The following is a 17892-nucleotide window of genomic DNA, read 5'->3' on the forward strand; positions in this document are numbered from 1 at the left end:
CTTAATAGCTCCGTGCGTCTGGATACCGTGCACAAACCACTGTTATTAAGGCTTAATTAATTTCGCCTGCTAGGCTTGGGATGCCACAGGGTGTGTCTGGAAGACTATGATATCTCTCTCACACAACATAATGTCCTGTCACACTCCGCCACGCATTCACACTGCCTGGATAGAGTGTAGTACACACAGAAATGACTGTCATTACAGAGTTCAGTGCTAGTTCATGGCTCCTCATTTGACCTATCCCGTGTGGGCATCTACATCTTTGATTTTATCTTATTCATTGATTGGATTTCGTCTTCACACACTAACAACGTGCTGTTATTAATGGCATGTTGGTTATAGCTAATTGAACAGGCCTGGAGATGTAGTCAGCAGTCGGACTAGATTAAATGATTGCTGTTGTGTGTTCTCTGACGATGTGTAGAATTGCATTGATCTGTATTTTATTTCGCTCGGTGCTACATTTTACTGCAAGGCCAAACACAACCTGCTGTATGACTTTTATTACACCACAAAAACACAAGAGATGTCATAGATTCATCTTCAGTCAGTGGATAAAATGTAGCTCATTGTTTCTTTTTTCTTTTCTTGTCTGAATACTTCTCCTTAACTTTTCATACTCCCCCTCTCTCTGCCTCCCCCTTTCCTGTCTATCTCACTATGTGCTATCAAATAAAGGCAAAAAAGCCAAAAAATATATACTTTAAATAACATATACATAAGGGTGGGGGGAAAAATCAATACAGCACAGTAGTATTTTGCATGGCAAAGATATACGGGCGCCACTTATCAATCTGAACAGAATAACAAGGTTGTCTTATTAGAAAAAACAGATGTTAACAAAGTTTTCATTTGCAGCTGAAAAAAGCAAATAAATCACAATAAATATTGCAATATTTTTAATATTGCAGTAATATTGTATCATGACACAAGTATTGTGATAATATTGTATTGCAGGGCCCCTGGTGATTCCCACCCTGAATAAATAACTAGTCTGTGCCATTGGAAATATAGTTGTTTATCACTTGACAGTACTTTCAGCCATCATTGTCTTGTTAAAACAGGAGATTATAATACAGGCTGTAAGCAGCGCTATGGAGGCTACAGTGAGTTGTTATCATAAAGGGATGGTAACAGGCTGGGGCTAACTAACTTGCTGGCAGAAAGTACGTGATGGAGACAGAGCTAACATCAGAGCTGTTTTCCACTCCCAGAGACATCACTGGGTGAGTAAAGGAATAAAGTTTGATGCTGAACTTACAACAGTTCCTCTCGACCTTTAAGTTAACAGCCATTAATGCTAACGTTAGCTCACGTTGGCTCCTTTTATATTGATATTAAAAATATGTTGTTTTTTTAAATAGACTTTCAACATACATTTTCATCTGTACTTTTGAAAATTGCATTTATTATTTTGCTGCAGTTACTTTAATGATTTGTGTAACATTAAATGTGGTGACAGCACAAAACCTACAGAAATAAATGTCCCTCTCAGTCGCGCTCTCTTAACGCCCAGATTTCTTCCTACTTCTTGAGTTTCCAGAAAACACGGTGATGCTGTAACGCTCATTATGGAGACCTCATGGAGAGAGACAAGAGACTCTCCTTGTGTGTGTTGACAGCGCTGAAAGTAATTGCTTGCCACGAGAGCCCCTGGCTCCGTACTCTCTGTGGGTTGGGACTTATTTATTGAATTAAACTGCCTCTAAAGTGAAATAAATGTGACAAAAGTTAAGGGTGAAGAAGCAAACTCAAAGCTGTGAAGTTGCTGCTGTTTTAGCTCCAGTATTTACCACATAGCACCTGCTCTCATTCTCTGCATTCCTCTGGATTAGTTTCAATTCCCTCTTAGTACAGGTCACAGGCCAATATTACTGTAAAACCAGTGCTTCAAAAAGTGGACACCAGTGACCCTGAAGTGCCCTTGAAGTGGCTCAAGAAGTTCAAGAGGTTATTTACTTTAAGTATTTTGAACCTTTTGAGTCTAATGAGTGATATGTTTCTGAATCCTGGTCTAAACACTGACATGTGTTGAGTATGAACACTGTCAAGCCCCTGTCGAAACCAATCCACTCACAGCAGAGCAGATGTTCGGCAAAGGCCAGTGTTCATGCTGCAGGTGTGTGTGTGTCTGTGTGTGTGTGTGTGTGTGTGTGTGTCAAAGAAACTCCTCTGCCCACGTGAACTTGAAAAATCGTGCACAGAGCAACTAATCAGTGTTGTCGGCTGTGGATGACCTGCGTGGCCGGTGCAGGGAGGTTGTGGTACTGATTGGAGAAACGCAAAAAATGTCTTCATTACTTTAGTTGCAATGCTGCCACTCAGAGGATACCAGGGGCATACCAGTGTGACAAACACTAACCAAAATATACTGTCTGAAATATGGAAGTTTCATTAGGATTGGCAGTGAAGTAGCAAACCCCTGAGCCAGTGGCCTGTCGAAGATTTAACTATGTAAAATAGATCCTTTTTGAGATCTTCTGATAATAGCAGTTCCCCTTGAATGGCAGCTATATAACGTATTATTTTATTCAAGGAGATGATGTTCAGCTTATTGTATTCTGGGAAAAGATAGGTACTGTATGAGAGAGAGAGAAGAATGGAAAATGGAAAGGGAGGAGGATCTGATAAGCAAACTGAGGTGTTCCCCTGATGGGAGGGAGTTAGATCTCCACTATCCACTCAGCAAGTGTGGGGTGAAACTCTCAGACAGCAGCTTGAGCAGGAGAAAGCAGAGATAAAGAGCTCCCCCTCCTGCTCTCATCCTGCTGGCTCCACTTTACTCTGCTCTTTGCGGATGCCAGCTGCTATACGAGAGACCCCCACTCTTTCTCTCTCTTTCTCTCTCTCTGTCTCTCTCTGTATCTCCCACCTGCTCCAGATAATGCAGAGAGGATTTCCGTGACCTGCAGCAGCACCACAGCGAGTCTAGCAGCTGATTTCACGATGATTCACTTTCTCACAGCAGGTGAGACTCACTCTGTCTCTACGGGGCGCATGATACAGCAGCACAGTGAGTAGCAAACAGAAGAAACTCCAGAGATCCGTGCAAGTAGCGAGTCTTCGTTTTTTTTTTTTGAGAGTTTACTTTTCTCCTGATGGGAGTTATTTTCTCAGGGATCGACACAGAAGTTGAGGGTGTGAGCAGATGGCGTGAGTCCTGTCTTTGATGTGTGTTGTGGAGCAGTTCGGAGCCTGTATTGGCGTGAGAAAGAGAAAGAGAAAGAGAAAGAGAGGTGTTCAAACCACAGAGCCTTGCCCCCTGTTGCCCCTGCTGCCAAGATTCAGCCCATGTGTTGGGATTATCCTGAGCCTCTTGTTTTGCTTTAAAAAATAGTACAGCATGCCAGGGCTGATGTTGCAGCATTGAGAGAGAGAGAGGGAGAGGTAGGGAGGGAGGGAGAGCATGTTCTCATTGTTTCAGCTGCAGTGCAGGTTGCCATTTCCCTCCCAGGTTAATCCCAATTCACTGTTCAGTTTGCCTACTTTACATTAAACTCTGCCCAGTTTATAGAAACCCCCCCTTGGCTGCTGCTTTAAACTTCCTGCCATTAAGATAAATTGCGGTCACAAAAATTGTGCTTTTACTTCATATATGGTGGTTGTTGGCTGAGAGCCAGCACGTTACTCAGCTGGGATTGAACTCGGTCTTGTTTACATTGTGGTAACACTTCTACTGTACATTCCTTCTCTTCTTTATCTGGCTCGATGGAAGCAGAAACTCTCCTTGACCCGACTGATACTGTTCTTCCTGAACCCCTGATCTGAGAACAGAACAGAACTTCTCTCAGCACGAGTGTTGTACTGTGACACAAAATATCTCTACGGGGTGGAGACGCTGTGTTGAATTATTAATGTTAATACTTATGCCACCAATAAACACTGAACACACAACACTTGATACTTTTATACTATCTACAGCTTGAGTAGAAAATGGAGTTACATGCATCCAGCTATTTAGCATTGGTAACATCACCTTGACTTTATTTTTATCACCTATTTTTATTATTTCTAAAAGAAACAAGAAGTTGAATGTCAAACGGAAACTAAATGTCTGGTAATTTCATTTTAGGGGTTTAGATTAGTTTAAGTTTAATGCTTATTATGTATGTTTTATTGCATGTCCTCATTATGTTTTTGAACTGACGAACACAAGTTGTTGGTTTGACCACATGTGAGTGATTCTGTTTGCATTAAAATCAATGTGCAACATCTAGATGAACAGGGCAGACTTGGATATGACTAAATGCTGATCCAGGGTTATTACACAGACTCCTATTTGTGACATCAACTTGCGGGAACTGTATGACTTTCACTGACAACAGAACTGTTTCTCCTCTGTAAAGTCTTGAAGGTAAGACACTGTGCAAACTCATCTGCAGCACGAATTCATTTCCTCCCCTTTGGGACACTGTTGTCACAGGCATTAATGGGCGCTATAGTTTCCTGCAAACAAATAGACCCGCTGTGCTGCAGCGTTTCCACACTAACTGGGGATGCTGCAAATTCCGTGACAAATAGTTCAGAAATAATGCGGCTAAAACAAAAGCCTCAAAGAATGCAGATTCCTAATTAACAGGGGGAAGCTGGTGCAGTGTTTGCCCAGTGCAGCTCAGCAAATTATGAGCTGTTACCAGGAACAAGCTTGGCCAAGGCGCCCTGTGTGTGTGTGAATATGTACAGTATGTGTGTGTATTATGTATGTTTGTAAATGTATATGTGATCAAGAGCAGTTTTTACACGACTGTATGTGTCGGTTCCATGTGTTGTTTATATTTGATGCCATGTTGTGTAGGCAGAAACTCTCAGCATCATTCCTGCACAAACTGCCCTCTGAACCCTTTCCGAAATGTCAACTCGTAAATCTTTCCACCCTGCTCACTGTGTTTCCCCTCCCTTTGCTGCATGATGATGCAGTGAGGCACCACTTTCTGTTTGTATCCCTGAAACTTAACAGCTGTCCCTCAGCAGACCCGCCCCTCTACTGCTAGATACATGGTTGTACCGTATGTATTTACCCATGGTACACTGTAAATGAGGATAGTGCAAACAGATTTATCTCAGCTATTGGTTTGGTTTGTCTGTGCTGCTGTGTGTATGTGTATTAAAAAAGCAGCATGAGCATTAAGCCTCTGCACAGCAGTGTTTACAGATTTTTCTACTGCAAGTGTGAGAACAGAATTTTCCAGCCTCTCAGGAAAAAAAAATGTGTTACGGTTTTTTTCCGCTGTAATAGACTGTGTGGTGGTGAGAAGAGAAGATAAGAGAGTGGGTTTTTCAGCCAACCTGAATAGGACAAAGACCTCTGCACTTTCTATCTGTTGATCTCAAACTATGACAAATATCTGTCTCCTCACAAGCTGCACCTGAGCAGAGAGTGCAGACAAGCATTTGCTGCTAGATATTAGTTATAGCAATGGAGCTCCCAGTGCTGGAAGATTTATATTTTATATACCGTATATATATTTATATTATCCACATTATGTTGTATAAGATTTCTAGGGATGAAAGATTAAAACTTCTACAAAATAAGATTAAAATGATGCTCCAAGGATTAGAAAGCAGCAGCATCTCAAGGGATATGTTGCATTTTGATGGGACAGTGGAGGGCACCACTGGGTGACTAATCCTAGGCTACATCTTGCAGGCCCTCTGCAGAGGTGGGAATCAGTGTAAATTAGTGAGAGAAACTAAATGAAATAGAGAACTAAACAAAGGCACTGAAAGATTGAAGCTTAACCTTTCATGCAGGTAAATACTGATGAGAAATGGAATTTCAATTTATCATTTATGAGGCATCAACAAAGGACAGTATGAGAGGGAAGTTTACCATGAGCAGGAAGTGTCAAATTAAAGGTTTCCTCAGGGCTGTTGAGCTATACCAACACATTTTACAGCCTGGCTTGTCTAGTAACATACTAGATTTAGACAATATTATATTTCCATCAGATATTCAACTAAATGTTTGCAGGGATATAGTTATACATGCCTTGTCCTTGTCCTTGCCTAGTCGTATGCAAATACACAACAAATACAAATCCAGTCATAGAGTAATATGTCAGCCGTCTCAACGCCAGCAGCTTTAGCCACTTGTCTGTTTCTTATTCTATCCTGTGACACTAACATGCGTTTATGCTCTAGTTAAAGCAATGAATGGCCCCATCTAATTGAAATCAATAAAGCCTGGTGAGCCGGCTGAGGCAGAGTGCTGAGCCCTACATTTCGTGTAAAAGAATATGAGCTGTGCTTCCTGAGTCCTGACCTAGCTGTAGCATAGCCCTACCAACCGACTGAGGCATCATTATTGTGAGCTCAGATGAAGCTGTAGGACGACCTGATCAGACAGGAGTATGATTAATGATTTGGTACTTATTTAGTTTCCTCCTCTGCTGTTGTCCTCACTCCTGTCTCCCCCTCTGTCCTGCAGCCACAACCTGAGGGCTACGTCGTTTCGGCATCCTGTGACCGGACAGATTTCTCCCGAAAACACCGAATACACACTACAAGACAGGTGAGTGGGTCTCTTCTCTCCTTGGTAATGATGCATCCATGAATATATCCACAGGGCAGTTGAAGGTCACGCCGCTGGAGCCCAGAAATAGACTGGAAAGTAGTCTATCATCCTCCCTGGTGGAGCAATTCACGATAGGGGGGCTGTGGTTGGGAGTTTTCTATTCTGCAGCAACACAGACGGGGGAAAAACTGAGTTGCAGTTATAGCCACAGAAGGATGGACAGTGTGTTTTATTCATTCAAACTGGATGTATTCATTTCTATCATGGTATTTATAGCTGACTGTCCTCACATGCTACTGGATGTGAATCTTGAGGGACTTCAGCTCTATTCTTTAAACAACTGCCTTAATAAAAATTTATGGTAATGACACAGTTGACAGGCACATGTGATTTTCACTACATTCATAACACGTCAGCAGTCATGAATCTGTCCCATCAATCAGCCAAGCTTTGTTAATGCAGGCTTTGTCATAAAAATAATGGTCCATCTGAGCTATTTCTCTCAATGTAGCTGAAGTCATAAAAGCAGAAACCTGACTGTGTGCTTCTGACTTCAACTCTGATAGAGTTTACCCAAGGACTATTGGTGCAAATTAAGTTTTCTTTAAGAAGGACACCGCTTTGATATATTGTAATATATACAGACATGTGACTGAAACTTTGAGTGCAGCGCTAGAATAGCAACATTGCCTTGTTTTTATTTATTACAGTGTATATCGGTATGGCATTGATATGGATTCTTGTCATTGTTTGACCCCCTGCGTGTGAGAGTCACACAATGACAGGCGGCAGGTGTGTGATCGTATTTAAGCTGCCGGGTGTAAGATGACCACGCGTGACAGAGATCCCACTGTAGGCAGAAGCGTGTCGGCTGACGACCTCTGCAGCCACACCAATTAAAAGCTGTTTTGTTAAAGCAATGCAAAAGCTGACTGTGATTCATCTGCATCCTCCTCTGTCACTCATTTCCTGAAACTCCCCATTAATCCTTGCTCAGGCCCGTTGAGCCAAGGATTTGTATACCATCAAGGGGCTTTAAGCTACGGTTGCCTCACTCGCATATTTTAAACATTAACAGAATGACTCTGGTTCTTTGAAATGCTGCTCCTAATCTCTTTAAGCTTATTATAGTAAGAATAGCATCAGTTCTTTGCCCCTCCCTCAAGAACTTGACAAGGTTAAGACACTCAGTCATGGAACAGACTGTAACTGTAAAAGTTTTATCTTAATTGTCCCCATTTTTAGAAAGAAAGAAACTCTTTCATACTGGAGCCACTGTCTGTGTTAGCTGAGCAGGTTGACAGCAAAGAGCAGCTTTGTACTTACAGCAAAGACACTGCTACCGAAATCAATAAAGAGTCCTGTACAATGGCCAAGGCAGATATGTACCAAAGGATGACAAACTGGTGTCACCTCTCTGTCCTGTTATTGAAATAAGCTCAGCCAGCTGGACTGCAGCACCCACCGGGAAACAGAGCAGCCTTTGTGAAACCTGTAAAAAATAATATTACACTCTCTGCAGCTTGTTTTTTATGTCTTAATCAAAACCTTCACCTGTTTATCACCTCCTCACATGACAAGCAGCCTTGTAAAAGGCAGCCACTCTAAAAATCTTAATACTCGGCTTTTCCAGTGCTGTAGAAAACACATCCATTCATTTTTTTTATCTGAACGTAATACAAATGTATTTCATTTGAGCTCCACTCTTTGTTCTTAGTGACACAGTAAACAAAACACATGACAGAAGATTTATTTTTTCCATTTTAAAAACTGAGTTGCTTTTACAGATAGATTCATGCTTGTAGGTTGATCATTAAAAACTAAATCTAAAGGTGAAGAGACATGAAACTTGTAGATTTTCTAATTTAAATGAGCTCGTTTAGCACAAGAGCCCATGAGCTCAAACTCCTTAGTTCGCACAGAAATCTCATCTCCCCATTTGAAGCCTCTCTTTTCCACCTTCCTCACTAAAATCCCGTTGAGGGCTTCAGCGTTGTGTGTAACAGCTGGGATGCAGTTTCTACTTTTTAATGGGCGCAACGCAGACGCAACCTCACCACGACCTCACTGCAGCTGCCAAACGCTCCTGTTCACCGACGCCGTGAGGTTATAGTCTTCATTCTGTGCATAATGAAATCTGAATAGGAAGTGAGTTACTTCCTATTCCTACTCTCTTCCAAGTGAAGGAGGGTCTCAGTGTGCTTCCTGGAGACCTGCATCAGATAAAGGATACATGAGAAAAAGAGGAGGCCCTTCCCTATGGAGAGGTCGATCCAGCCTTTTGCTCTGCAGCCCTGAAGGCTTTGACTTTGTTATAGATTATCACACATGATCAATTTGTCAAATCACCTCATGTGGACCTGCTGCCTGATAGGATCAAAAAAAGAGTCAAATATGCCCTCGTTTCCGTCACAGCAAGAGAAGCAGGATGAGATGGAGCTCAGAGTCTTTCCACCTTCTCCCACTATGTGATGTGAAATATCGCCCCTCTCTTCCACATGCCACAACAAATCTGCTGTGAGGACTGTTCCAGTGACAGACGTGGTAAACAGTATGAAAGCTTCACATAAAACAGCAGAGTACCCTTCACACGACAGACGCATCCTGTAAAAATGATGGCCGCAGTCCACGCTGTGAGTGCAGATACTACGTTTTGTTCCACTGTTATCTCACTCTCACTCTTTACTTGTGTTGCAGTAGCCTTTTTTTTCTCTTTTGGTTTCTGACACATCTTTAGTTTATCAGCTTTTTTCTTTAGCCTCGGTGTAGTGCAGCACACAAAACAGGAAAAAATAAAAAGGTTCTGTGCTGCACTTTAACCCCTGTGCAAAACAATGCAGAGGGCAAGGGTCAGGTAAGGGTCAGGTCACACTTTGTTTCCAACTCCAAAGTTCAGCCAAATACTGAGACAAGTTGTTTTAAACCTAGTTACGCAAGCACGATCGAAGGCTATTTAAGGCTGCAGACTAGTTCTTAAAAGTTGCCCAACTTCTACCTTCTCAAGATGCAGCACAAATGATTTTCTAGGCCTGTGAGAAGGAATACAAATGGATGGAGGATAGAAGATGTAATAATTAATGCAAGTCATGCTGCTACAGCTCATTATAAAACGCAGTCAGACGAATGATTATTGAAAGTGAAGGTAAACATTACTTGACTGCTTGGCATCACAGAGACAGCCTCCCTTCCTCCCTGGCTGCTAGAGTTTACTAAGAATATTGTGCTTTAATGTCAGCTCAGAGGTGAATACACAGATTGCTTTAGACACAGCCGTAGTCTACGTACATGTGGTGCTCCGGAGCATCTCTGGACACTTGTGAAATCTTGAAGTTGGGCTACAGATTCTCGAAACTGTGAAGTTCCACCAGTGTCAGGTAGGAACATGAAGATGAAGCAGCAGTGGATGTGTCATCATTAAAACAGGATGACACATCTGTGATAACATTATTAGCCGATTTATCAACCTCAGTTTCAGCTGTGGCACAGTGATTAGGTGTAGAGTGTGGCTTAAAGGGGATATATTATGGAAATATCACTTTTTGAAGGCTCTTTAACATATATTTAGGTGTTTGTCTTGCCTTCCGGCCCCCAAAATATGAGAATTGACAAAAAAAATCTGTAATTTTCAAGCTCCCTAGGTTGAAATCCACGTGGTTTTACGAGCTGCTCCCTCAGCTGTCTTCCAGTGATGTAATTAGATTTCAAATTTGCATAATACCACCCCTCCCTGGGGCCGGTAGAAGGGGCGGGGCAAGCAGTCGTTCATTTGCATTTAAAGGGACAGGCACTGAAAACAGCCGTTATGAACAGGGCTGATTTGAGCGGATGAAAAGAGCTGTGATGTTTGATCCTCTGGGTATTTTGACCAAAGCATGACACAGACATGTATTTAAGACACCTGAGAACTATTTTAGTTTGTGGAAAGGGGGCATAATATGTCTCCTTTAAACAACCCAATAGCAGCAGTCCATGGATCTGTCCCGACTAAAGTCAATGGATGAGGAGGGACACACCAGACAGAGACGGCGTCACTCTCATCACCCTAACGATTCACTTGCAGAATGTGACGTCACAGGATTAAAGATCTGTTGAAACTGCTTCTACTTAATGATCCGAAAGTAAAATTACCAATGCTTTTGGGAGCCTTTTAAATCAAATTGATCCATGCTGGCTCCAGTTCTCCCATTATCACTGATGCATCTCCCTTTGAGCACAGAACAAATCGAAAGTTGCAGCAGCCTGGAAGAAATGACGGCAGTGAAAACAAGGCGATGAATAAACTGGAGTGAAAATACTTGACGCATTATAACAACAAATGCTAAAGAAATGTTATTATTCAAACTGCAACCCCTACCACTAAATGTGTTTGTGCTCATTCACCTTGAGGCATCTGTAATGTTTGAGCAGTGACATGACGCTTTGGGATGTTGTCAGTGATTATTAAATTGAATCATAAGGCTGCCCCACTGTCACATTGTGCCGTTCCCCAGGTTTAAACTGTCCTCAGATTAACTCGTTTGTCCCGTAGAAGAAGTGATGCAACACTTGAAAAAGGATGCAGTAACATCACATAAAGAGACAATCACTGCAGCTAGTATACTTTATCATTACATTATTGTGGCCCTGAGAGCTCAATGCACCGCAACTGAACTGTAGCAATGACACTGACAATGAATGACCCAAGACCTAATTTGTTATTTCCCCTCCTCACTAATTTAGGAAATACTAACATTATTTTTTCCTAAAATGAGTGAATACCGTAGTTAAAGGGATAGTTCAAAGTTTTGGCAAATTGGCCCATTGCCATAATCCCTATAGTCATAGCAATAGGTTGTTACCTTTATTTGTCGATGCAAGCTATTTTTAGAACGGCGGAGCAGAGCTGCAAGCTGCTCAGAGCTACGCAACAGAGGCTAATGGGATTTGGATGGGATCTCATAGCGTGGTGAATGTGCAGGTCACAACTTGTCCACCAGAGCATTTTGGAGTTGTTGGATTGTGTATTTGATGAGTTTGATGAGGGAAACCAAGAAATCCCATTAGCCTCCATAGCATAGCTCTGAGCAGCTTGTGGCTCTGCTCCGCCGTTCTAAAAATAGCTTGCACTGACAATTAAAGGTAACGAACCTACTGTACTGCTATGACTATAGGGATTATGGCAATGGGCCAATTTGCCAAAATGTTGAACTATCCCTTTAATGATAGAACAGGGATAAAGCACTGGATTATTGTTGTTTTTATTGACATTCTGTTTGTACTTTAAAAGTGGACAGAGTAGCTGAAGCAGCACAGTTTTTGCAGCATGAGACTTTCAAATTATACCACCATCGATGCTGACTTCAGCACCCTAAACGCTTTTAAAGCATAGCCTAATAAGCTGTCAAACGATGATACATGTATATCTATAAATATAATAATATATGTGTGTGTGTGTGTGTGTGTGTGTGTGTGTGTGTGTGTGTGTGTGTCAGATCAGCAACCTAGAAGCCTCTGTTCTCCTTTTGTTTTGAGCTGTTATCTGGGTGTGTATAAGATGCCTGTCCCAGGGTGAGTGTCAGACCAAGTGTCACCGCCGTGTTTGGACCACAAGTCTCCCACTCCTAACACCTCAGCTGCAAAGCCATTGGCTGTTAACGGGTCGCGTGGCGGTGTCAGGAAATAGTCATATCCTTCGTATCTGAAAGCTCAGCACTGGACTGCACTCTCACTGTCACACTGCGTTGTCTTTGTGTGTGTTTGTCCGAGACTCATCACTATCCAATGCTTCTCATCCTGTCTTTGTCAGTGATCCTCTTCTGCGCTGCCTTCTCAACCGTAGGATAGAGTCCCGTATGTCCAAGTCAGCTGCCCACCAGAGATCCCCCAGCATGGTCACAGGGTCCGCCAAGGCAGTGACCCCAACAGCACCAGACACCACCTCAGGGTCAAAAGTGAGTATCAGTGTTTGTGTCCTCTGAGAGCCCAGCCCTGTTATGTAGAGTATGTTTTGCTTGCGTTATAGTTATTTTTATCTGGAGAACATAAACTTTGAAAATCAATCAATCAAAAAAGAAAGAGAAAACAAATCCTAAGACAGTTTAGTATGATATAATATTTTTTTTTTTTTAAAGTTGATATCTATTATAATCCACCGAACACTTATTTTGGCTTAGTGAATCCCTTTCTGGACGTCTGTTAATACTCATGTTGATAGATTGGTTTAATCAACTGTAGGAGACATTATCTCATTGTGATTAATGGCTGCAGAGAGCAATAAACTGCTATTTTTTCCAAGCTTAGTAAGACTTAAATACATATCCTGTGGGACTGGACATGGGTGGATGCATCTTTCTCACATTCTTGCCGTTGTTTCCACAGCGATCATGGAAATTTCTTTTTTTTTTGGTGCAAATGGTGCAATGTTTTCTCACTGAATGTGGGACACGCCACAAAAGCACAGAACAGTCTAAAATGTCTAATTGTAGCTCCACCAGCCACTGAAAGGCAGCTCACTTTTTTTTTTTAGCAAAAATTCTTTTAATTAGTTTGTGTTTTGATTTTTTTTTGTGTGCGTGTGTGTGATTTACTAATCTTACTATGTGGTTACTGCTAATATTTTTCATTTTTTGTAATTAAAACAACAATGATTGTATCCCATGTGTGTCTTTGTATAAGAAATTGCATATGTATTTTTTTTTTTTTACTTTTAACCTGCTCTGCCTGACAACCCTGAGTGTTTCTGTGCAGAAAGTAAACCTGATAGAAAGTGAGATTTCATTGTCACAGAGACGATGTAGCCTGAGATATCCTTGTCTAAAAATATGCCTGATTATAAATGGATGCACACATGCACAGGAACAGCCAGTTGGTATTTCCTTTTCTCATTATGGGTGTTAAAAGAAGGAAGTTCAGTGGAAAAAATGCGATTTTACTCTTTTTAAAGACTGTTTCTCTCGTGACTAAATATGCGGTTTTATTGTTTGAGCTGTGGATGGTCAGTATAATGCTACCCACTTTTAAAAATGAATGCATGTTTCCTCAGGTGAGTTAAGTAAATGGGTGTACATCTACCAGCTACCATATAATCAACTCCATGCTTTTTTTTTCCTTTTCTGCAGGGCTCCAGAGTAACGGGGAAAGTACACAGTTTTGGCAAAAGAGATCATGCTATTAAAAGAAACCTCAACATCCCAGTGGTGGTGAGAGGCTGGCTCTATAAACAGGTGAGTTCCTCTGTCCCATTGCTCTATTTAGACAAATTATAAAAGAAAAGACCAAACAATCTCTGTGTCCTGCTTGAAAATAAGAGGACCTGCAGTTTTACAGATGTTTAAAATGTAAACACAGCCTCAAATCTGTCACATCTGAATTGTCAGTCACATATTCACAGTCTGTCCTTCCTGCAGCAGGTGAGATATAACAACAGGTACATCTGTGTGAGCTGAAGATAGAGAACACATCAATTTACATGAATATCTCTGTGTTGAAGCTTTTACCAATAATCTATCTTTTTATGTGACAGTAAAAACAAATGTTCAGAATGACCTTGCAGTGAATCTGGACTTAAATGGCTTGTGTGAGCACACAGTCTTCATAAGTATTGGATATAAAAAGCACAGACGAGACCCAGAGGTGGAGACCTACAGCACTGAGTTAAATGTAAAGAAAAGAAAAGGGGAAGAAAATTAAATTAAATTATAGCTCCAGTGATATGCATAGAGCCGTTTCTCCCCGTCTGCTCTCTGTTCTATTCCCAAACAACTCTTTTTTTTAATTAAAAAGTGAATTAAATTGTGTTCCTGTGAGGAGGATCCGTAAATACGCTGTGTGTTGTGTTTTCCCCTTTACCTCCAGGACAGCTCTGGAATGCGACTGTGGAAAAGGAAGTGGTTTGTTTTGTCAGACTACTGCTTGTTTTACTACAAAGGTGAGTCTGTGAAAGGGGCACTTGGCCAGGGTTTAACAGACCAAAATTAAAAGGGGGTTTGATTGTGAAATTAGAAACACAAACCTTTAGTGATCTTCTCTGCAGGAAGATATATGTCTTGATTAATAACAGCCTGTAATTAGACGTGTGACATCTACTGCTGTCTCTAACTCTCCCTGGCTTTCTCCTCCTCTCGCTCTCTCCTTCCTCATTAACTTGAGTGTTTTATTATGGGATATAATCTCTGCTTGCGTTGCTATAGCATCTACCTCCTCTACCCGCATTAATCACGCTGAATAATAGATAAACCACATGCCACCTCGTGCCACATGCCGCCACATGGCCCCATCCTGACAAGGGTCACCCATGAATTATGTCTCACTGATCTCCCTGCTGTTCATAAATCTGCAGTCACTTGTAAACATCGTAAAAAAAAAAAAGTCTTGGCAGAGTTAGAGATTGTTGTTTTGGATGCTTGTAACAACGTTCTGCATGTGTGTTTATTGCCTGTGTGTGTGTGTGTCCTTGCTTCACAGACAGCCGAGAGGAGACGGTGCTCGGTAGCATCCCTCTGCCCAGTTATGTCATCGCACCAGTTGAGCCTGATGACCACATAAACCGCAAATACGCCTTCAAGGTAACACTGAAGTGGCACTGAGTCAGATAAATGACTGATATAATGAATCATGTCCATGTGTGGTCAGCAAAACATATTCACTACTTACACTGACATCACTGTTGGATATGATACGTACATACTCACATACTGTACTGCTCCCTCCCCCGGTGTAGTCGCAGTAACACAGGAAGGCTGACTGACGACTCTCTGACGTCCAAAACTGCGTCTTCACATCTCCTTTGTATTTGTTTCTGTTTTGAAGACAGCTTATGATCTATTATTAGGTGCAAGATACTGAAGTTGAGTAGAAATAAAATGCTTTTGTGGCATCAAATCAGTCAATAATGGAAAGTTGGAATCAGGTCATTGTCTTCACTTCTTTGCTTGCTTGTTTATCAAATATTGAAAAAAGGGTTTTGTAGAAAAAACAGACTGTTAAATGAAGTTTGGGGAAACATTTTGTTTTGTTGTCTGATTTGAAACAGATTTTGTTTTACATTCTTACTTACAATGTCAAGCCATGTTCACATTTTTTGTGCGAAGGCATTGCAGTTTTGTATGTAACTCAGGTAATAGATTTAAAGTAGTAGTTTTTGCAGATTCTGGTGGAACTTGTGACCTTCTGGTCTTTGACCTTCATTAACACAAACCCAGTGGTGAGCGTGGCAGTGGATGGCTACAGTACAAGCAGTTTATATATTCACAGTCATACTTTCTAAAAGACACGATCAGCTCACATTAGCATATGTATTTCAAGTGAAGCAGACTTCAGGGTCTGACTTTATTCAACTGTTGAGAGGGAGGGCAGAAACAAACCACCAGTGCACTGAGGAGGCTGCAGCAGTGAACTCTGTAGCTTTGGTCTTTCACAGACTTTTGAATGGCACACAATGTCTTTATAAGACCTACAGCCAGACAGTATTTGGTAATAGTGTCATTCTTTACTTGAAAGTGGGCAGCAGAACTTTTCCTTGCATGCACCAGAGTCTTTATTTCTTTTTCTTCTTCTCCTTCTGTGAATTCTGCCAGAGGACAGCAAAGGGATTTATGTCTTACTTCTAGAGCAAGAGGGCTAACATCATCCAGCTCCTCCTCAGTGGAAACACAGAGCTTGTTGCAAATAACAATAGTGCCTGAATGTTTGATGCATCGCTGCAGCTTCAGGGCATTCTGTTGCAATCCTTTCAGCTCCTTTGTACTTGGGCTTTTTTTGTTCTTGGATTCTGTTTGTATGGGTGTGAATATGAATGCGTGTGCTTGTGTGGTATATATATCCCCCCGTGCTGTAAAGATCACACTACATACAATGGATTTTGTATGATAATTGTTCTGCTGGGAATATTAATTATACATTCAGCCTCCTCCCTCTGCCTGCCAGGGACTATATGTAAGGTTTGGTGAAACGAGTCCGGGCTCTTGCCGTACCACGCGGTATTTAGTGGATCCTCATCCCCCTACCTCCCTCTCCCTGAGCCATCATGCATTAAACAGCAGGAGATTTCATTACATGCATCTGAGGTGCTTTGGAAAATTTCAGTTACTGCTAAGTAAGCATGACAACTGCTCAGTAGATGTCTGCTGTTGTTCAACAATGGGATGTTCCAGACTATTAGAGCCACCGACATGTACAGTGAATTTCCGGCTACAGCTCGCGTCGGCTCGAACTAATGAGTTGAAATAATTGACTGGAGATTGTGAAAAACCAATTTTAGAAACAGCGTCTGAGTGGAAAATATATATATAGTATATATATATATCAGTGCAGTCATTTTCTGAAATATTTACATTATTTAAGGCTTTGTTGTTGTTTTTTTAACTTCCTGTAAGGAGTACAGGCCGCGCTGTGATGTGTCAAAAAACACTTCCTGTATGATGCTGCTGTTCTTTATGATGTTACTCATTCTTGCTTCTGTGACGACTCCCCGAGGACGTTTATGTTCTTTCTTATTGACTCAGCACTGATCTGCTGTAACTTCCTGTTGGTTTCTGTTCTCGTATTTTTTTTTGCTCATCTCACTGTGTTTCTCTCATTCCCTGTTGGTCAAATTGCCTCCCATTGTGACCTGGTGTGTGTGCGCGCGGGCGGAGTGAGTACTGTTCTCTGCGGGCGGCCATCCTGAATCACACAGACTTCCTGTCTTGCATGAATAGGTATTTGATTTCACTTTAGCCTCATCAGTGGACCGCCATCCTCAGCTCATTTTGTTTCATATCATGCTACTAGCTGCTGAATGCGCATTACTAAATGTGCATCAAAGTCCCATCATGTACCGACATGACTACAGCAACACTCATCTGTGGACAATGCCAGAGCGTGTAGGAGTGCCGATAGTAAACAATTTGAATTTGAATGTGTTGGGGGAAAACAGGACGAGGCTTTTGTTATCAAACATTAATAGTAACTTCACTTTGAGTATTAAGACGGCAGCACTTCTGCCTCGTTTGTTACTGCTGTTTTGCGTCGTACTCCAGCAAATTGGATTTTTCAACAAACATGAAATTGTTTTCATAGTTGCCAGATTTTTTGGACAATGCAAGAGGAAAACAACCTCTCCCTTCACTGCTCCCCCCCACTGTGGCTGTTAAACCAGAGGTGGGCGTCTGCACTTTAACCTCAAAGTCATTATTTCAGTTCAAATCCAATGTGCTGGACCTCAGCGTGAGAAAAAAAAAAGTTTCATAATAACACATCCTCTGTGGCTCTGGTATTTGTCTCATCGTCACTTATCACCTTCTCATCACAGGAGACAGAGGTGGGACGACAGCGTCGCAGCCATTATTCCTACTCTCTTCTCTGATTTCATTTGCATTTTTTAAGATGTTTTGCTAACATGAACAATTTGCCCCCTG

General features: G+C 41.6%; 1 protein-coding gene across 29 annotated transcripts in view; it reads left to right on the forward strand.

Annotated features, from left to right (window-relative positions):
- Positions 1-17892, forward strand: part of plekha7b (pleckstrin homology domain containing A7b) — a 72054-nt gene that overhangs the window by 26074 nt on the left and 28088 nt on the right. For 17 of the 29 annotated variants that reach the window (XM_085759974.1, XM_085760139.1, XM_085760150.1 and 14 more), the window contains 5 exons: positions 6431-6514; positions 12303-12447; positions 13615-13719; positions 14351-14423; positions 14960-15060. In XM_085759974.1, the coding sequence (XP_085616100.1) occupies positions 6431-6514; positions 12303-12447; positions 13615-13719; positions 14351-14423; positions 14960-15060 (508 nt within the window). Of the gene's footprint in view, positions 1-2736; positions 2972-6430; positions 6515-12302; positions 12448-13614; positions 13720-14350; positions 14424-14959; positions 15061-15342; positions 17194-17892 lie in introns of those variants that run through there. The other 12 variants (XM_085760088.1, XM_085760106.1, XM_085760071.1 and 9 more) reach the window with 3 other exon arrangements.

Source organism: Trachurus japonicus, chromosome 3 (genome assembly GCF_045865225.1).
Source record: "Trachurus japonicus isolate A0001 chromosome 3, Traja_1.0".
Taxonomy (NCBI): domain Eukaryota; kingdom Metazoa; phylum Chordata; class Actinopteri; order Carangiformes; family Carangidae; genus Trachurus; species Trachurus japonicus.